At 34.9% G+C, this 22,243-nt stretch overlaps 1 protein-coding gene and 1 non-coding gene across 3 annotated transcripts; one reads left to right on the top strand and one right to left on the bottom strand.

Moving 5' to 3' along the window:
• Positions 1–888: 888 nt before the first annotated feature.
• Positions 889–22,237, bottom strand: LOC113502229 (UNC93-like protein). 2 transcript variants are annotated; one of them, XM_026883721.1, is made up of 11 exons: positions 20,694–22,237; positions 6,424–6,675; positions 5,971–6,089; positions 5,247–5,409; positions 4,697–4,820; positions 4,176–4,322; positions 3,683–3,749; positions 3,356–3,515; positions 2,845–2,949; positions 1,925–2,087; positions 889–1,457 (listed from the first exon to the last, which is right to left on the bottom strand). In XM_026883721.1, exons 2-11 carry the CDS (start codon positions 6,538–6,540, stop codon positions 1,171–1,173), a joined length of 1,452 nt encoding a protein of 483 aa, XP_026739522.1. In that variant the 5' UTR covers positions 6,541–6,675; positions 20,694–22,237; the 3' UTR covers positions 889–1,170. The 2 variants fall into 2 exon arrangements, with proteins under 2 accessions (XP_026739522.1, XP_026739523.1); XM_026883722.1 differs by lacking the exon at positions 20,694–22,237 and adding an exon at positions 6,763–6,879.
• LOC113502238 lies at positions 5,573–5,691 on the top strand. Its single transcript, XR_003401338.1, has one exon. It is a non-coding gene; the product is annotated as a 5S ribosomal RNA (ribosomal RNA).
• Positions 22,238–22,243: the final 6 nt, after the last annotated feature.

Raw genomic sequence — 22,243 nt, 5'->3', positions numbered from 1 at the left:
TCTAATCGCAAAAATAATTAAATACACGAACTTATACAAAAATATTTATTACATTATATCACAATCGAACTTAACTTAAAAATATTTAACATTTGCGTACACTGTCTTACAAAGTAACATAAAACTCAGAATAAAAATAAGTTCGTTCTGGTTTTGAGTTTGCGGTTTCTTTAACATTGTCTATAACCAGTAATAGCAGGTATTACGTGACACAAGAAAACAAAATAACGTCTTTTGTCAGTTTCTGGAATTCCCTATGACTTATAAACAAGTTTAACCGACTATCAAAACAAGGAGGTTTTCCACAATATTAATTTTCTCGTGAATTAAAGCGATTCGTAATAACATGAATTAGTTACACAACTTTGTCTTTTTTAATTGTCAAATAGCAAACTTAATATATGCCTACCGGCATTAATATATTCTATTTTAACGAACATTACTAAACTGACTAACTATAATTTACTATCACAATATGGGTGTGACGAGAAAAATGAGAAACAACCGGTCAAGCGCGAGTTGAACTCGCGACAGACAGATAGTTCCGTACAAATAGGCTAATTCACACTCATGAAACTTAAAAAAACAATTTATAAAATAGCTCACCCATTACATTTAAGGCTGTACCACCCAAACTTTTTTAAATATTGTTATTATAACGGCAACAGAAACATAACATCTGTAAAATCTGACATCAAATGTGGAACTATCACGCTTCATGAGATACAGCCTGGTAACCGACAAACGAACAGGTCTTAGTAATAGAGTTCATTTTACACTTTTGATATGTAACTCTAATAAAAGATAAAATAATCATAATTTAACTTATAGCAACTTATATTAAAACTAGTTTTGCTACGACTAAAGTCAGAGGCATTTAATCAAACTTCATATTGATCACGAATCTTCACATTAAATGACAAATAAAAAAAAATAGATGTCACTTTAAAATACTGTCCTTCTCCAAATCTACCACACATTCCATTTTAAACGTTCTTCACCCATTCTAAATAGTCCATGATGCTAAATAATGAAACCATTAAATTTCATAAAACGATGACAAAATGCAAACATTTTTTCTTGAAGAGGAATTGCACAGAAAAGCTAACGTATTCCCTTAAAGCCTATTTACAAAGCACTTGGACACAGTTTCTGCAATTATCCAAAACATCACTCTACATTCTGGAAAGCAATATTATCACAGCCTTTAACATCACTGATGTAACACAGATCCTTCTTCTTATTCTGTGTGTCCTTCTTTATCCGGAATTGCTGGTACTCCACTAAGAAATAGCAAGAAACTCCGACTGCCAGCATGGCCAAGTTCAGGTAGGCCTTGGAACTGGTCCGAAGGTATGGGGACACCACGTAGGCGATGATGTAGCCGACGGATTCCCAGAGACGGAAGTTGGAGAAGGCTGCTTCTTCTCTACCGGGGAAGAGGATGCCGTAGTATGCTGGTAAGGAGGAATAAAAGAAAATAATAAAATGTTATTTTTTAAGATTATTTTCCTGGTAATGAAATACGGTGCTTAGTAACGGAATCAATCATTTTAGTAGACTTGGTAAATTGTCTGATTACCAAAGTCTCATCTTGAATAAAACTTAAGCATACGATAGCAAAAAAAAATATGATCAGTATTGTTATGTTTTATCGATTGTGATAATGAGTGGTAATCTTGAAGAAGTGTCTTTAAAGTAACTGTGACCATGGGTATACCCGTTAACGTCACCAAGACTAACTAGTAACTAGCTGACTAACGTCAGCAAGAATTTTGTAGATTTTTTTATACTATTTTACCGACAAACAATTTTATAGGAAGGTCATCAATTTCAATGCCTTGACTAGGACGGCTAGAGCACTCCCTGCATATCAGTATTCCCTGAATAAACAGACCAGAGCCTTATACGTCAGTATGCCCACCATTGATCTGCACGACCCACACGGAGTCGCAGAGCCCCCAGAGCGCGGCGGCGGCGTACAGCAGCGGCGCGTGGCCCGCGCGCGGCCGCCACGCCAGCAGCGCGCTGAACAGCGACACGTGCGCCAGCGTCGCCGCGCACACCAGCGGGAGCCGGCCGGTTATCTGGGGAACAACACGGTCATCATTGGCCTAGCCTTTTCCCAACTAAATTGGGGTCGGCTACCAGTCTAACCGGTTTCAGCTAAGTACCAGTGTTTTACAAGGAGCGACTGCTTACCTGACCTCCTCAACCCAGCTACCTGGGCAACACGATACCCCTTGGTTAGACTGGCTGTCATCATCATTCATTCATTTTTCATGCTTCTTCCTGTAACGACTGTCAAAGATGTAGGAATAACAGCCGGGACCCACATTTTACCGTCCTCTCCGAAACACGAAGGAACTCGTTACGACAAAGATGGTCACCCATCTACGGACAGGCCGCGTCAAGCGTAGCCTAACCTGTGATCGAATCACTTATGCGGGTGTAGCTAAGCCACGAGCTCCACAATGAACAATATGGTATTTGATTAAATAAATATAAGTAATCCGTCAGACAGGTTTCCCAAAAATATTGAATACCTACTTATGAGTTTTTCATTTTTACAAGGTTCGATCTCAATGCAAACAAGTACGGTTATATGCATGCACTTTCTTAAGTATAAATTTTTCTCTATAGGCAAAACATCGTGAGACTATATGGAAGGCAGCCTGTTCCAAACAATTGGTCGTATACTCGTATAGGCTGGCAATTTAGAGTTTTATCGACTAAACAAAACTGTCATGTTGGTATTTTGTTTTAGCGATCCTTCCAACTGTTCGTGACCTAAACAACACAACAATAAATATCACATAAAATTCCTAAGCTGAATCCTCTTACCTTAGCCAAATAGCCAGTGATAACACATCCTATAGCATCAGCCAGGCCGTACGTCATCATCACGAAGCCCACGGATCCAGTGCCCACAGCGCACGACACGAACGCCTGGAAATGTATGCAAGCAAAATATCTTATGAATACAAATAGTGATTGGAAGGGAATAATATAACCAAATTGTAAACAATCAACAATAATTTCATCCTAGTTTTCTGACATAAACGTTAAGTATTGTATTATTATTAGATTAACATTTTAGGTAAAAAAAAATCACGGTCTATAGTTGCCCTTGCTCTTTTGCTCAAACATTGAACTTTACACCAATTTAGATCTCACTTCTGTAGACACTGACTTCAACGATCAAGGCTCACATAGATCACAATGTTGAGCTTGGCTCTTATTTCACTTATGATTTCAATAGGAATTTTACCCAGTATTTGTTTGTTTTGTGACGGTTACATAATACAGTTGCACAGTTGCATCAGTATGATAGCTTAAGATATCAGTTACTGACCGCAGTAAAGTCAGCTCCGAAGAACGCCTGCTGAAGACCAACGAACATGTTGATGACGACGAGCAGCATCTGCGTGGGCTCCACCAGCAGCTTCAGCGTCACCGACAGCAGCGCCATACCAGACAGCCCGCACGCCGCGCTCGACCGGCCCGACTCGTATCTGAGGGTCGAAGAGACCAAAACGACGAATAGGAATTATTAGAATATGACCTCAATTGTGTAGTATGAAGAACTATTTTACAAGGTATGGTGGAGTGACATAAGTAGTAGTTGCTGCAAATGTTAATCTGCAAACAACCAGCTACGATCATAATTGATAATACACACCTTTTCATGTTGTCCACTCCTATAGCCACAATAATGGCTGCTCCAGCCATGCATGCCAAATATATTCCTGAAAAAAACGACTCAGTTACATTACATTATTTTTTATGCAAATTTTATTCAGTGGGGCCCATTAGAGCCGATTCTGCCGGGCCAGAAGGAGTGTACGAAAAGGTTACCACTTCACTAACATAAAGGGCAAAACAAGGAACATGGGTTGGTTTTAGTCAGTAAAAGTCTGACACTCCCTTCGGCTCATCCCAAAGCGGGAGGTGTCATCTGATGATCATCTAAACACAAAGACTGTGGAAGACAGACGCGATTAAGCGTAACAACTTGAAACTAGTTTTACTTTAAAAAGTGAACCTTCTTCCCCAAAAAACACAATATTTGGAAATCACTGGTTTTTAAGAACTACTCACGAACATCTGCCCAATTGCCTGATTTACTCTCAAATACTCAATATATAAAGTGGTATTCTATTATGATCTCACACCTGCAATCATCTGTATCTTCTCGGGTGGCTGCGTTGGCAATGCTTCAGCAGCATCAGCAGTAGGTAAGAAGTTGGCACCGCACAGGATCGGGATCATCGTCTCGTTAACTGACGTCACAGCCGCCGTGTTGTTGCCAGATGACAGCACTGGAATTCATAACAAGATGTGGAATACAAACACTGCAAGATGTTTGTTGGTATTACCTGGTTAGGTTGAGACTCGAAATGGTGACAAAGCATGATCTATTTTTCATACTTTGAAAATAAGTTACAATTTAGTTTCATTTTGATTAACTTAAAGATCGTAATCAGCAGTGGTAGAAGTACAGTCTGGGGCCACTACTTTCTTGTATTAATGAAATCGTTTTACAATCTTTAATTGGTAAGATACGTAAAAAAACCGGAAAACGAAAAATAGCAGTCAATACTTAGCAGCACTACTAGTACTGTATTTAGTATCTAAAAATTGATTTTAGTATAAACTCAGAAATCTACACGACTACACAATCATTTAGACTTACCTAAAGAGGAAATGAGATTGCCCCAAACTTGGTTCATTTGGAAGATCATGAAGAACAGTCCAAGGAAACGCACCAGCAGTGCCTCAGCTGATATCTTGGATAACTTGCTGTGGGCTTCCGATACCTATAAGCAGAATAAAATGGTTTAAAGTTGGTTCAAAACTGATCAGAAAATGATTCATGAAGACAATGACTATAATTTATGTTAAGGTAATGCGTTTCTTTCACTTTCCTTAATATTGCAAAGTGTTTGACATTGGAAAAAGACAAAAAAACAACGGCTTGCGTTTAAACTTCCCCAGTTATTAAATTATTTCCTTAAAGTCATTTACCTTATGATTGAAGGCTTTCGAATACCTTCAAAGTATCTCGTAGATACCAATTACAACAGACGGTTCCACTCCATCCTCACATCCCACTTGTTTAGCGGTTCCAACACTTTACACTCACTACATTATACTTCGTATCCCCTCAGCTTGGGTAAAGGTCCTTAGCTTTTCACCTCGCAACGAGCCCTATAATAAAAATAGAAAAATCCACTAGTACTCACCACCGATAGGTAAGTGCACTTGGCGCACCAGAGCGGGCCACCACCCAACCCCACGATGAGCCCAGCTGGGATCATGGTGTAGAAGGTAGGGTACAGCTGGGCCGCGATGTATGGCATGTACGTGATGAACGACAGAGATATCGCCCATTTTGTACCGAACCATCTGGAAATTAATTATAGAGTTCAGAAATTACGTAAAAACGAAATAATCCTCTGGTTTTAATAGGTACAAGTCAAAATAAGAGAGTTAAAAATTAGTTCAATAGTAATTTGCAGTCATTAAAAATCATGAAAGGATTCTGAAGGTTTATTTTATCTTGGCAATCGCCAACGTCCATACTACGTTGAATACACCGGTTCTCGTCCGATCACCGAAGTTAAGCAACATCGGGCGCGGTTAGTACTTGGATGGGTGACCGCCTGGGAATACCGCGTGACGTTGGCTTTTTATATATTTTTTTTAACTGCAATTTTGTATACTTAAGTACTACATTTTCTTTATTGAAGACAAGCTGAACACAATCAGCCAATTTGAATGTATTTAAAACGCAAGGTAGTCAATGATATGAGTTATAATGACTTTCATGACAATGGTCCGCATATTTTGGCATCGCATCATGTCATATACAACCCAATCAAAAACCCCAGCCTGGGCAGGTCAGTCATAGGCCTTAATTGCCAATAAACATTAAACTTCTTCATTAGGAAAAAAATGAAGACTCACTTGATGACGACAACAGACATGAAAATGTTAGAGAAGATGAGTCCAGCGTACACAGCAGCCAGAGATGCCGTGCCCAGTCCAGCATCCGCGTTGATCGAACTTTGTAGATTCGCCGCTCCCTGAAATCATCATATCATGATAATATACATCTGCAAAACATAACATTCTTCTAATGCGAAGTTTTGTCAAGGGGTCCACTATATAGTATATGTAGGTATATACTCGTAACACAATTGTCACGCTTAATGTTTAGCTGACCTCTAGAACACACTATATTCTGATATTTTATTTAACTAGGGAAACATTAAAAAAAAAATTGTTTGATATTTGCAAACCTATATTATTTCAGTAATTTGGGGCGAATGTTTTACCTCTAATTATCAACTTTTATTCCTTTATAAAATAATATTTTTGCTCCTCCTTTAGAGGATTTAGATTAAACAAGAAACTTACACTGTAAGCTGTGAAGTGGAACATGAAAGCTAGACTGATGACCACCACATTCTTCACTATCCTCCAAGTTTCGTTGGGCTTCAGCCCTTCCACCGGCGACTTGATATCCGTCGTCATGATCACAAAATCACTCCACCACTAATATTTACTTAGAGATATTTAAAATGTAAAGGAACCGTTTATAACTTGTTTTCATTTCATGTTGATTCGTTCGTCAGTTGTTTGTCAGCTTGAGAACTGTTTATTTGGCACCTGAAACAACATAAACGTGTTTTAAAACGTATGTATGTCAGTGTTATCGTTTGAAAAGAGCTCGTAAAATATGTACATCATTATTACCGATGTCTTCATTATCATTTCTATGTATTTGAATAACTTTGTATTCTTTTAACAGTCTTAAACACAACTATGTATTTTATTATTCATTAGTATTCACACATATTTTACTATTTATTTTTAACCAAATCCAGACCGAGATTTATTAAATGTAATAACATTTTTCGCCTGTCAATTATTAGGTCAGCACTGTACAAACACGACCGCCTATCGTTTATACGGACAACACACTGAATCTGCGCATACGCATCTTGCCAATATATCCGCTAATCCAAGGCCTTGTGAAGAAGCGCCATTTTTTATACAAGAAATAACTGAAAATCCGGCAAAGATTTGTGTAAGCATCAAAAACCCGAACTTATATGGAATAACCCGATGGGTAACTGCGGTGTATTGTTTCATATAACTAAGGTAGCAGGCCACGAGAACAGCGGAAAACGTTTTCAGTTCAATAAAATTTAATATCAGAAACTATTAAATGAATAGAAAATTATTATTTGGCTTTGCCGTTAAGAACGCAAGTCGTCTTCAGACTATTCTGAAAGACAATAAATAGATAGAAAAAATTGAACCTTAGTTACGTACTTGTATACAAACATAATATATTCAGGGAAGATCTCACAGGTTTTCACATCTTTTGAAATCGAAATATTAGTTTAGTTTTGTTGTTTTGAGATTCATAGAAGGCACACTCATTCACCTCACTCTAGACTCTAATATCATCATGCATACCTAAGTTTGTTTGTTCATTCGCTATTTTCGTGGCCACACAACATTAACTACAATAAGTTTAAATCAAATCGCGATAACATCAAACACGATGCGAAAACTATTGTAATACAAAGTCAATCAAAACATTTTTTACAACCGACGTGTACTAATAACAAAGGTGTACGTACTTCTGAACAGGGAATTCACGAATAATTAAACATTTGTGGTCGACGTTCGTTAATCGGTATTTTATTTCCAGTTTAACAATTAGTTAAATGTTTATTTTGTTACGAAGTTGCTGATAGGGAACGCTAAGAAAAGCTTTTTCTCGCGGCTTCACTCGCTTGAATGTCGTTTATAGTAGCAAAAACACTACCCTTCTTTGACACAGTCGGATTAATGTAGCATATAATAATATGTTAATCCAAGACTTCGGCTATCTCCACACTAAATTTTATTGAAATCGATGTATCCTCTTTAGGTTGAAGAGGTAATAAACATGCACAAACGCAATCTATACATTCTTAATCAGAAATTGTTATTACTAGTATCTGTAAGAATTTATGAGATGAGATGTCTCAGTCTGAGAATCATATATTTTGCTGCTAGTGATTGTGGAAATATCACTTGGCTAAAAGGTCTGAAGTGAATTCAAAATTGCTTTGCAGAAACTACTATGGATATATTATCATCAAAGTATATCCATTCACAAGAAAATACCTGTTCAAAACCTTATTGGAAGGTGCATGCTACATACCAGGCTGCACTCACCACATACGCCTACAGTTAGTTTCGGATATACCGAAAACAAAAAGCAAAAAATACAAATTAGCATCACAATTTAGGTTTTCTTTTGATGTGCAATAAAGTGGATTTGTATTTGTTATTTTTTTATAGTTATAAAGAATATTTATAAAATTTTACTCGGAAATAGTAAAGCTACATTAAAGACCTAGTATTACCTTACTTACTAAGAACGACCAAGTCGTTTACGTAGCCTCAATTTTAGTAAAATACACAATCAACGAAAAACAATTAGTGTATTTCGAAATCAATAATCGGATGTCCATAGCCCTAATTAACCGATATATCGAAACAGTTAACGACTATCTTATCTTTACAAATATGTAGGTGGATTGGTTAACTGCGAATCCTATTATTATCCAACCTCATCTACGTGCTACGTAAAAATACTCTTAGTTCTTATAAAGGAGTATTGCGGTGTGAGAATGAGACGAAACTATACGTAACTCCGTCTCGCTTTAAAGAAGAACAGTCTGACTTTGACGGTACATAGTACAACCATTGAAGGCAATTGTTATGGTCATCTATTCACACAGTATGCTCATTACCTAATGTTATTATAGAATCAGGAAAAACTATGATGGAGTACAATTACCTAATCGCTCATCTCCTGCGGTTGGGAATAATTGTCTGCACGATTTTAATCTTCGGCGAAATTCGTAGTTGTACTAGCCTACCATAAAACAAAGCTGCTTAGCTAGTATACTTAAAAGGGACTAGATGAAAAAAATATTTAAAACAAAATAAAGGTTTTCAATTCAATTCATTTATTTGCGTTTGAAATTGCGAAATGCCTTTGATAAGTTTATTTAAATCACTATTTATATATGTTAGATCATTTGATGGCGTCGAATTGAAAATATAGGACTGAAAACATCATACAATCTATTTCATTAGATATACTATGTATAAGTAAATATGCTGCTTAATTATCGTCTCAATTTTATCAAACTTTATTAACCCAAAAAAATATATACATTTTTCTTAATAATCATAATATTGTAATTCTCTCGAGATAATTAAACAATACATAATCTAAAACAATTTAAAATTGCTAAGTTGGACGAATGGTAGTTAACAATTGTCAAAACTAGTTGCTATGCCACAAATTAATGGCAAAAAACGAAAATGTTAATAGTTTTATCAAGATCATTGTGTGTAGTCCTCAGCCTCTATAGCTTATTTACTGAATCTTTACGTATTTCAAAAGATTAAAAATTTGATATTAATTTGAAATGTCCATACACAAACGCCAACATGTTAGTAGTTCGATTATAATCAATAAAGTTACTTTGCTAAGAGTTTTATTAACTTTTAAAAAATACAGTACCAGTATTATTTTTATCACACAGTCGCTTGTTTGACATAAACAAACGTAAATTGACCAAATAATTGATGGTAACATGCCCAAGAACGCGGATATTTTCCTCGTGTAACAATCCTAAATGATAAAGTCCAACCTCTGTTGGTACTCCGGAAAAGCATAACTGTACGAAACATGGAACAGAAAAGTAGAGAGAAGTGCCTCTACACTGCTTTAGTACTAAAATCAATCGCCAAACTTACTGTCCTGTTAGCTGGTTGGTTCAGATCTTTATATTTTACTGAGTTCAAAAAATAAGCAAGCTACTAGAAACATAGAACAGCTTTTATATTTGCTTTGGAATCAGAGTACGCGAGAAGACAATTGAAACTAATTTAAAACAAAATAAAGTCAATGGTATATTTTAGCGGAGCTCCTGTGGCTACCTTCCAGCTCCAGCATCAGATCAGTTCTATGTCGTGTCATATATTGCATTGTCATTTGTATTGAACTCACACACAATATACGCATACTTTCCAAATTTATGCTCAATAGGAAACCCTTCCCGGTGTCCTAGGATTCCATTTTATTTATCAAATATTGGATCAAATGTGTAATCAGGCGACTAATAACAAAATTAAAAATTGTATGTTCGGTTTCGATATCGCAAAAAAAAAGGTTAAAAAGAATATAATATTTGGTTCAGTTATCAGTCTATCAAATTGATAAGCGCTAAGGTTGATGGCCTTCTCCTAATAATGCCAGGCATAGTAAGAGTACCACTTCCGTCTATTTGTTAATGATCCATGGTAGGAAATGCGTCCATAACCAGGTTACTGTGTTACTTCCTCGAACACAACCTTTGGTCGTGCTATAAATACCGTCTTTCCTTACTTGATGCACAAGGAAAGTGAGATGACATCGGAAACATGTTTACAAGACTACACAATACTATACATGTATCGTAATGTTATGATAAAAATATAGATGTTTACTAGACCCACTGTCTAAAAGAATTTTTATACTGTTCAAAAACATTGCATATGAATTAGGTCTTGCCTTAATATCTGGAGAACTTACTAAGTACATCAAAATTCGAGTTAGTGAAATGTATCCCAACAAATAGGAAGGTTATTATATTTTAACGGACTTTACTGGTTTGGATACTAAATCAATTCGGCATCCAAATAATTTGAAGCCCAACAAAACCTCATTTTGGTCGCAAAAACAGAAAACTGCTGTACACCAATTATTTACTGATTTAATTTCTACAATAAATATACATTTCTTAAAAATAATAATTAATGAACTTGAGAAGCCCAGTAATCAATGAAATTTAAACAAATCTATGCTGTTTGCAATATGGACGTAATTAGTAGAAAAACTAGAAAACATAATAGCTATCATTATAGTAATTATTCTACACGTGTTTCGACTGTAAACAATGGTTCTTCATTAAGTATAAGTATCGTTTATCAATTTTTCAATATTTATTTTTAATTTTAAATCTTAGCAATTCGTTTAATGAAAGGTTTTTTTTTCAGTGAATTAGGCAATGAAATCGACTTGGTAAGAATATTTTTTTTCAAAATAACACAACATTTGTAGTGCAAACTAATCCTTTATCCAAATGTCTTTTCTTCAAACGTCTCTCTTTGCAGCCATATCGTCATTTACGCAATCCATCCATCGTTTCTTTAGTCGTCCTCTTCCCCCATTATCCATCCACATCCATGCCCATCCTTGACAGCAAGTATGCGAATATGTGTATAAACAAATCCAATCCGACTTCTACACATTCTACAGATTTCCTTTAAGATGTGATGGTGTTAATCCCTCCACCAAATCCTAGAAATGAGTTACTCGTGGAGGCAGACTATTCCAATAAAACCTTTATAATCGTTTATTTGTATATTCACAATCGCAGCATTTAACAAAGCTGCAGTAAAATTATAGTTCAAACAGTAATAAAGGCTTATCACTGGATTAGCGACCTTAAACATTATGCTTGTTAATGTTTAATCAAGGATACTTACTTTTATAGGTTTGTAAGGAGGTCAGAATGCTGAAGGCATAATAAGACTGAAAATGCGTAAAAGGTTATTGGAAAATTCAAAATATGTTAATCTTTCTATTGTTAATTTTTATTTACCTATTTCCGTGTAATAAGTAGGTTTTTTATTCCAAACAAATGCAAGCAATTTTATAATTAAGAATAACGTTAAAAAAAGGTCATTAGACCAGTTGCAGAACAATATGCAAAAATCTAAAATATTTCATACACTGCATTCGTTATAAAAAAAAACCGGTCAAGTGCGAGTCAGAGCGACACTATGAGGGTTCCGTAAGAATAAGCTGAAGAGCATCAAATGAAGAACATTGGTCATCCATCACATTTACGACCTCACCAACCGATGCTTAATGAACAGTTGAATTAAAATAAATATTGCCTGTTATAATTAAACTGTCGGCTATAACTGTTGTGTACAGCATGACATGAACAAATGAGGTCCGTTTTTATTCTTTCTCCATGGAACCCTAAAAACAAAGTTGTTTTAAGAAACCAAGATGACACGACAACAATAGATTTATTCTTAGCTTAATTCATATAGAAGAAGTGCATTAACATTATCTCTGGCTTAATCTAAGATACTGAGATACGAAAAAACTGCGGAACTTGAAACATTGCCTTGACCTTATTTATTCACAAAGGTAATCATAATTTGTTAGTTCAGCAATTAACAGAAGGGCCTTTTTTCTGTAGGTTTGGAGATCATCAGTGGTGTACATAATGACATCAGACGCGTTAAATTGATGAATACCAATTAAACTTCACTTATCAAAGATTTTTGTAAGTTGACCTCCTTCAATATTAATTAGATATTCTACCAAAATATCTAGGAAATATTAAGGTCTATGTGCTAGGATAGTTTTACTGTCCGGAGTAATATTAAGTGTTGTAACCAATGATGTTACTTTTTTTATTTATTCTACTTCTTCTAACTTCTATTTTACTGTATATGTGTATGTCACTGAACTCCTAAACGACTAGACCGATTTGAATGAATTGTGTGTATGCGTTTCGGTAGCCCTTGGATGGTTTAGATTTATGAATGAACCCGCAAACAAAGTTATGTCTATAGTTCTAATTCATCATGTAAGAAAATAATGCAATGCAAATTTAGTCTCTACTAAACTGCATTACTTGCGGCACAATGAATTAGGATTTAAAAGCCATTAAATTCATTTTGACTGCATGAATAATCTCTATGTGATGTGTACTAAAGATAAGACTTACATGCCTCATAATCAACCTTTAAGTACTTATTAATGTAGTTTATAGTTAACAAGTTATAAAAAACATTAAAACACTTGAACTAAAGTAAATAATGTGCTATTATCATACTGGATTAAGTAGACATTATAAAGCGCTTTCTGTGCAGCCTTTGACATCTTTTATACTCTTTCAGTACATAAAAAATAAAGTTGTAAGGTGGTAATGGTTCGATATATAGCGGGTGGGCCTACAGGCGTGGTTTTAGCGAGAAATAAGTAATTGCAATTATAATAGATTACTATTTATAAAATTTTGTCTGCAGGAAAAAACGCTAAATTGTGGGCCCCGGCTGTTATTCCTACATTTTTGACAGTCGTTACAGGTAGTCAGAAGCTTGAAAAGTCTGACAGCCAGTCTAACCAAGGGGTATCGTGTTGCCCAGGTAACTGGGTTGAGAAGGTCAGATAGGCAGTCGCTCCTTGTAAAACACTGGTACTTAGCTGAAACCGGTTGGACTGGTAGCCGACCCCAACATAGTTGGGAAAAGGCTAGGCCGATGATGAAAATTTTGGCTGCAGATTTTGCTATCATTGATTATAAAAAGTTCAAACTTTTTAACGCGGATAACACCGCAGGAGCACAGCTAGACTTCTATAAATACAAGAATATTCATTTATGAGGTGTTCATATACTTCGGTCAAGTATTGTTTACGTACCTAGTGACAAGTAATTAATAAAACTAGTTTCTTTACGCTTGCTCGTTTTCATCACGTGCTGTGGAATTAAGATTATAACAATCTTAATTAAACATGTGATTACCGTTAATAAGTTTTATAACACGTGAAAATATTAAACTTTAAATAAACAGGTCCTCAGTAGAAACATATAATTAGGTATTACTACAGTAATTATTGTATATGGATATCGTTGTAATATATTATTTAACTGATTTGTTTAACAATATGCTTTGATGGCATTTTACTTAACTCCATCTTTACAAATTATGTTTGACGTCAATCACCGAAATTTATTCTGTTTTTGACATAAAATACGTTCTAATACTTTAAAACGTTCCATTTTTTATTTTTTCGGCCTTAAGCTACTATTGCAAAGCCGATCATTATTGTATAATATTTAACCTCGGTATTGCTAAAACCTCGGTTCTAAAGGTACCGATCGTTCGGTATCAAAGCGTCAAGTAGTTAATGATAGTCAATTTATAACTTGCAACTAGTTGAAAAATTTAATTTAATTGAAACTTGTCGATGTTAACAAGTAAAGCAACAAAAGACTTGTTCAGTGAATGAAGACTTAATTGCATTGCAGTATCGTTCATGATATTATAATGAATGGTTGGAAAGATTCTTTGTACTTTAAATACGTATTAAGTAAGTAAGTATACGGTTAGGGAACAATAAATCACCTTCAGACATTCCATTTATTTGTTTGCAACAAGCCAAAGTACTTATGATGTTTTCATAAGTTCCATTATAAGCGTTAAAAATGTGATGTGAATGCGTGTAAAAGAATCAAAATACTTTTGTTTTTTTTAAAATAAAAATCTCATGGCGCCTCTTTCACGATGTCTGATTCGCCGCTATCTGGCAGATACATTGACAAATTTGATATTATTAGTATGAAAAAATGTGGCGGAATAAGACGATAAATTAGTACAAACAGGACATCGCAAAAGAGTATACCTTTGAGAAATAAAAACTTTACTGAGTACTGTTAATATAACTTATTTTTGTTTTTGTTTATTTTTATGTGTCCAGGAGCAAGGAGGTCAGATCTCACTTCCAAAACTGCAAGAGTTAGCAGTAGGCCCCGACGTCAAACGCATATAATTCATATCGATCCTAAATATTATACAATATATTGCGTAATATTGTAAATGTCTATAATTTACGTCATTATTAATAACATCGACCTATCCAACAGCCTCTATGGCCAAGTTGTGACGTCTGTAATGGCCATCGGTTTCCTAACACCAATGATGAAATACTTTAAAACTGTCAAGATCAATACGATGTCTAATTATAAACATTTAGCTTCCGATTTCCTCGGTGTAGAGTAGATTTCCGTTGTTTTTCCGCTATTAAAAAGTTACCTGATAAAAAAACCTACTGGAGGGAGTTAGAATAAAACAATAAAAGTCTGTGAAGAAAATCAGATTGATAGTTCTTATTTTTTAAACTTCTGAAAGCCGGATTCGAAATTAGTCGGTGGATCCCGATAATCATACGTCAGTTAACCGCTCTTTAACAAGTTAAAAAGAACATGCATGAATGGCTCCTTGATATCCAGAATTGGTTTAAATTTGACTTTGTAGTGATTGAATTTAAAGATATTTAGTAAATTAGTCACTGAAATAGCTTTTAAGTAATTTTACGCTGCTACAACAATTCAAACGTAATAGAAATCTTAATCAGAAGTAAGGTCCCGAAATTGATAATCGCATTTTTTTTAATGATGATGAATAAAACTCGTTAAATAACCCTAGTCGGCCTTGAGATTGAAGCAACAATATCCGAATAGAAACCAGTAACTTATAAATAGATTTAGGATAGGATGTGCGCTCTACAACTCCCACATTTAAAATCTTAATGACATGGTGACATTTTCTTAATGGACACCGCAAAAAACTAAACAGACCCGTTCCAAAATAGTTTCAGAAACAATTAATTTATAAGATTGTCGGCCGGTTTTATAACGAGTACAGAAATTAAAGAAAAACATTAATATCAATTGCCTACGCTTTATTTTTTGTATTGCCATAAATAATAGTTATAATCTCACAATTGTGGCTGTCAAGGACGGAATATTTTGTGGGTGTACCAAGCTTAAATATTTATATAAACAGGGCATTATTAATCAAAGATTTTTAACAAAGGAAACTAACATTAATAAAAACGGGTTCTTAAATAATTCGTATTTACTTTATATATCTTGATTCCATTAATAAACTTACTCACATATTACCACACTGTACTACATACTCTATTTACGGTAGATCTTAACAGAGAAATACATAATAAACGTTGGTTCTTACTGGGTACATTAAATAAAATACAATGAACCTTGAATTTTACTGTTAATATTTTTGGTTGTACAAAAGCCTAAATTATCACAAATAGTAGAGGCATCCTCTATATTTTAAACATTTGCGTGTCTTATAGTATGGTTTTCCGGTACCCATCAATGATAAATCTTTGCTTGTAATTTAGGATTGTAATTATTATATCACACACTACCTTATGACTCGTGATCAGTCCTATGGGAGGTATTTTTCAGATAATTGTACAGGCTATGACAATCACGGATAAAATGCGTCTCTATCGTTGAAAGGGCTTTCGAAATCGCTTCAATAGTTTCAGTAATTACTCACAAATCTTACGTATTTATAATATTAGGATAAATGATTATAATGGTTTAATTACTAACTATACTCACACGTATTAATCGGGATCGCCCGACTAGTTTCGGAGTCCTTATTTTCAGTCAGCTCGGCTTTCGACTCGGCCACCGCGTCGACACATGGTTAAGAACTCCGGTTGGGTTTGAAACTAGTCGGGCAATCCCGATAAATAAGAGTGAGTACACCTTTTTAAATAAATTACGTAAGACGACTTTGAAGTTTCAAACATTGCTTTTGAAAGGTCGTAATCAATTATTATTATTGAAATAAGTATAGCGATTTGTAGGTACTCTAAACAAGGCTAAATTCTAGATATTTCCTCACAAAATCATCAGATAAAGTTTCATGATAATTCATTCCGTATATTAGCGGATATTTGCCGCACCATTGGTGACGCAAATTAAATAATAAATGCTATGTAATATTAAAAACTACATGGGCCTTGATAATGACCTGAGAAACGGACTGAATAAATATTAATGAAATTTCCATGTTTTTTTGTATTAGAATATTTAGTGGCGAATCTGAATTACTTAACCTTTTCTAGTTTTTTTTTGGAAGATGTTCTAGAAGTGGACAAAGTGTTATTTGTACATCTCTGACGGCAATAGGAGGTTGTATAGACACGAAAAATAATAGCAATAGTAAAACTTTCAATGAGATAAATATTCCTATTGATCTTAAACAATATATAGGTTGGTATTTATCCAAATAATGATAACAATAAGTGAGAAGCACAACAATTGAAAATTTTTATTTAGAATATTATTAGAATTTTATCCTTTCACTTAGCGAATATTCAAAAGGCAAAAGATTGAAAAGTTTTGAAAAAAAACGAGAGGCGTCTGCCCAGATAGGAAAGCGCAACAACTCTATAAAAACAGTATACCCTAATACCAAAAAGTAGACAAACAACAAACGGTGCAACAGACCCAATCGTAATTATACTCTATCTTATCAGGTAGCGATGTCCAAAGGTCTGGAGAAACATAATGAACTCTCTATTCAAAAAGACAATGCAGTTATTAACGATGTGTAGGTACATCTAATATTGTTTTAAATAAACCGATACAGTGAAGGTACTTATATTAAAATGGTATACTGGTATTACACTACAAATAAAAAATAGGTACATTAATGAAAGATCATGTTTTTAAAATTCAAAATCAAAAGTTTTTATTTCAAGTTGGCCGTTTTCCAGGCATTTTCAAAACTACAATATTATAGAATCTAGGTGCACGGTTCCAAAATGTCATTCTAATAGAGTAGAACCGGCAAGAAACTCCATAAGTTACTCTTTTAAAAATAAATATATATAAATACAGTACATCTTATAGATATTATTTTGTATAGAACTATTTTGCGCTGTTCTTGCAAACAGCGCAAAATAGTTCTTCAGAGATCACCACTGAGGCCTTGGCTTTTGCATATTCTTGACCCATTACGACCCATGCAACTAGGATTCATCACACTTGAATCGTAAATAGAAAAATTGCCACCGGGACAATTGCACTCCATTAATCAATAAATTTCCTACTCGACTAGTTAAATACATGTCATATATGTAGCCGACCCCAACATAGTTGGGAAAAAGCTAGGCCGATGATGATTATGTGAAATGATATCTACTATTCTGATATCGTGGTCTGTATGCATGGGGTGCAGGTATAACAAATGTTTATGCCCTTCTTCTATTCATTATTGTCTCTTGCCTATCTGTCTTTTGTTCTACGATAACCATACACACACCACCTGGACCTGTCTTGATGTTAAATGTCAAGAAACGACCACGAAAATCAGTTTTCATCCTAATTCGTCCCTACTATTATCATAAATGCGAACTCTGTCTGTCTGTCTCTCTGTCTATGAAATTTAGTACAGAGATAGAGTTGACCTTGAGAAAGAACATAGGATAGTTTTTATCCCGGACTTTTGAAGAGTTCTCTTGGAAACGCGATATGACCGACATCGCCGCGGGCGAAAAGCTAGCATCGTATAAATCCATCCCATAAACACCTTAACGGAATAAGATAAATCCTTGTGGACAAAGCGCCGGATGAGATTAGCTAACTACATTGATTCTATTTGTATTATGATATCAGACACGAAGAAACTTGTTACCAAGGTGTTATGGCGTTCTTGGCACATATTTATTCAATCCATACCCGTCTTTCCACTATAAAAACGACTATACGTATTTTATAATCGGACATTTTAATTATTATGATAATCCTACTAATATAAAAACGCGTAAGTTTGTATTTATGGATGTATGTTTGTTCTTCCTTCCTGTGCCGTATTATCCATAAGGCACTTTAGGCCAGTGCCTGGGAGCCCACTATGACCAAGGGCTACCAAGGTAGGCATCTACAAAAAAGCTCGATAAAAGAAATTTTCACGGAATCAAAACACTTGAACTACAACACTTTAACTTAAACCAAGGGGGCCCACTCCCTTGTGGCCCCTAGGCCCCTAGATCCGGCCCTGCTTCGTTCACGCAATCCGTTCCACTGAACGGATTTAGACGAAATTTGGTACGCTGATAGTTTATAACACATAGGGTAGTTTTATCCCGATTTTATGTTCTCGTTAAATTATTTTCGTTAGTAGCAAGTAGGCCCGCGGGCAACAGCTAGTTATCTTATATTTTCATCTGTTCTCTGGATCTTAAAGAATCTTCTTACTGTTGCGTGCGCATAATATGCTTGTCAATGAGGACAATGCACTTTATTATGTTAAAGGGTTCCTATTATGTAAATAGCACTTTTAGTGATTAGTAAACAATACCTTTCCTACGTACGCTCGTAGGTACAGTACGCAATTTTTTAATTTTTCTCATTTTAAATTTACTTTGATCGCAAACAGATCTGGTAATTCACTGTTTAACCTCTTCCATAAAGTGTAAATAACCTCATTTCTTGGATATATGGGTAAACTCCCTGTAGGTCTCAGACAGGATCAAGGATAGTTTGGAGTCTATATAATATTGGTATTCTCATTGGTAATGTAGTTGCACTCTTAGAATTTTATTGTTCTTTCACTAACTAGGTATGGTTTGGGTTGTTTGTCATAATGAATAAATGGCAAAATTAGTTTTAAACTCGTTTTTCAGCCACTTTATTTCCTAACCATAACTGATAACAACAACGTTCGGCAGTTCGACACTGAACTTAATTATTTTTTCTCTTCTAACTAAACAGCAATCGCAAAATAGAGACGATAAAATATTTATTTCTAACATTGATTGCATCCAGCATAGCCTGAATAATTTTATGCCATTTGTCTTTTATCTATATGGTATATTCTCTTTACTAATTCATAAAATCTTTATTTTATCTACTGTATTTCGAAAAGTAAATGATTTTTTCAAGCAGATTTTTCCAAAAGATATGTCAAAAGAGAAATTTTCGACAACGCAAGATACTTAACTAGCAGGATTTGTTCCTTTATTTTCGTCGGACACGTCGGCTAGACAGTACCCATCTTCGGTGGACATAATACACCTAGCGCTCAGATGCACTTACTGTTCCTTTATTCGTAGCCTGATTGGACGACAATGGGACAGGACCGAAGAGAGACAGATAATACTGTTTCTACTTTTCCAAAAAGTTCTGCCTATAAAATTACACTTAACCACGGTCACGGCCGCAGCGAGGATAAGAAAACTGGTACAGAGTTAATTATTATGTATATTATATACCTATCTATAGTAATATACGTTGCAACTACATAATTATTATGCCTGTCGAATTATACCGAGAGAGGCCGAGATCAATGAACTGTAACTCACGTTTTTATAATATTAGGTATTTTCTTTAGCAATTCAAGATTGTTTAGTTGTTTTTTTGCTATCGTAGATGTTGTATAATTGTTGGCTTTATTATGAAGTTGAAATATCTTTCTACCAGTTAAAAGTTAAAGCGACTGGCACATAAAGCAAGGAGTCGCAGAATGGATTCCTCTCTTCTAATTTTTTTTTTCAGGAAATTGAATATTTACTTAATTATTTGTCATTATAAGAGAACTTACGGTAGTTATGGTATTGGATTCACCCACTTTCTTTGAGAGGTCATTATTTGACCATGGGCTGCTGCAGCCACACAAACAATACGCATGCGCGCACGGATCGCGGCCCGTGGACGGAACTGGGTGATTTTAGTCGATGTAAATCCGATATTTGTAATATGACGTATTCACTTTTCACCCCGAAACAATGCATAATACTAAAATAAGAGGGTGTAGATCGATACCATTCAAGGATTTACACCTAGAACACGCTTAAACCAAGACATAAACCAAGTTTAATTTTCTCTTGCGCTTCTGTCCGATAAGTGATAAAAGATTGAGAATGCTAAAAAAATATTAATAATTCCTTTAACTACACAAAAAAGTTCAATTTAAATAAAAAATAACATACATACCACAATAACAGGACCAAAACAATATTCCCAAAAAAATAACACGACAATACGCGAGAGCCACTACTTAACCACGCACGCGCAAGACGCGACTACCAATCATCAACTGAATGATAGATCTAATAGCTATAATATATACCTACCGTTTATACAGCTGAGTTAGCTGTTAGCAATGCCAATGGTGGCAATGTTCTTAACTCACGTGTCAATCTACATAACAAAGATTAGTGCTCTTACTGAACACATCCTGTAATTTGCCGCCAATTTTGACGTCAAGTAGCTGAAGTAGAGTAGGTAATAGAGTAGTTGCTTACCTAGGTCACTAGTCGATATTAATTTATAGGCTGAATAAAAGGAGGCCATGGCGTCAAATAAAAAAAGGTTACACACAAATACTTTTTAAACTGTTTTTGAACTGTTTTTAAACTGTGTAACGCAAGTATTTTCAGAAAATCTACAGCTTGGCAGTAAAGGAAATGCTGTTGCTATGCATTCCTACAAGAAGTGTAATACCTACTGTTAAGCAAAATGACAGTTTACTTTAAATTGCTACAGTAACAATAATTACGAGACGATTTTGTAAACGACTTGGAACGTAGGTACATTGTGACTACTTATTAAGTGATGATGTGATATATGTATTACATTATGTAACGTTCTATTTTAGTTTTCTTTGTTTTTTTTACAAGAACTCGACACTGTTCTTCCATCACGTTTCAAAGGCTAGCGGTAGAACAATCACAATTTTCTCACGTCACGAGTCATTTGTTTAGAAGATAACATTTTACTATCTGGGAACGGAGAGTTAAAAATGTAAAGTAGAGTTCGAGAGCCCTTTTTTCTTCATGAAAACCCACCTCTACGGAGGAGGAAGCGGTTAGTGTCAGACTCTTACTGACTAATACCTGAGCCCCGATTCTTCTATTTACAATGGCGGATGAGTGAATGGCAATTGAATTAAATGGCTTTCTTATATCAGGAAAACGCACTACAATTATTCGTCGATGGCAGTGAAGCAATATATTTAGTTACGTACTTAGGAAACGAGCTTATCGTCGGATATCGTTCAAAGTCACAACTGAAAATATACACAACCTCAATTAAAATTATTTAACAAAAAGGAAATAATTTGTTTAAAGTCATTATGTGAAGATGTGCGTCACGAGATTATCAATCAATTAACATTAATTAACAAAAATCTTACTTACAACACTGAGGGTCCCGTATAAATATGCTCAGAAAAAACAAATCGCTTGGGTTACAAACGAAAAAAAAATATGGCCGTAACAACCGTCGCTAAAGCTATCTTTTTTACATCAAACAAAAAAATACATCATCCATGAAAGTTTTAAGTGTTAAATGTCACGGTTTATAAGATACTGCCTTGTGGCAGACGGACTGACAGATAGACCTCGGTGCCTCACTAAAAGGGATCCGTTTTTACCCTTTGGTTACGGAACCCTAAGCATACACCTTAAAATATGTTTTGCGACTTCACTATAATAAGCTATAAATTTTGTTTCTTGTCCCTGGACTTTTTGAAATACCTGATC

Source organism: Trichoplusia ni, chromosome 16, assembly GCF_003590095.1.
Source record: "Trichoplusia ni isolate ovarian cell line Hi5 chromosome 16, tn1, whole genome shotgun sequence".
Lineage (NCBI taxonomy): Eukaryota > Metazoa > Arthropoda > Insecta > Lepidoptera > Noctuidae > Trichoplusia > Trichoplusia ni.
Note: the sequence above shows the minus strand (reverse complement) of the source record. Positions and strands in the feature narration are given on the sequence as shown.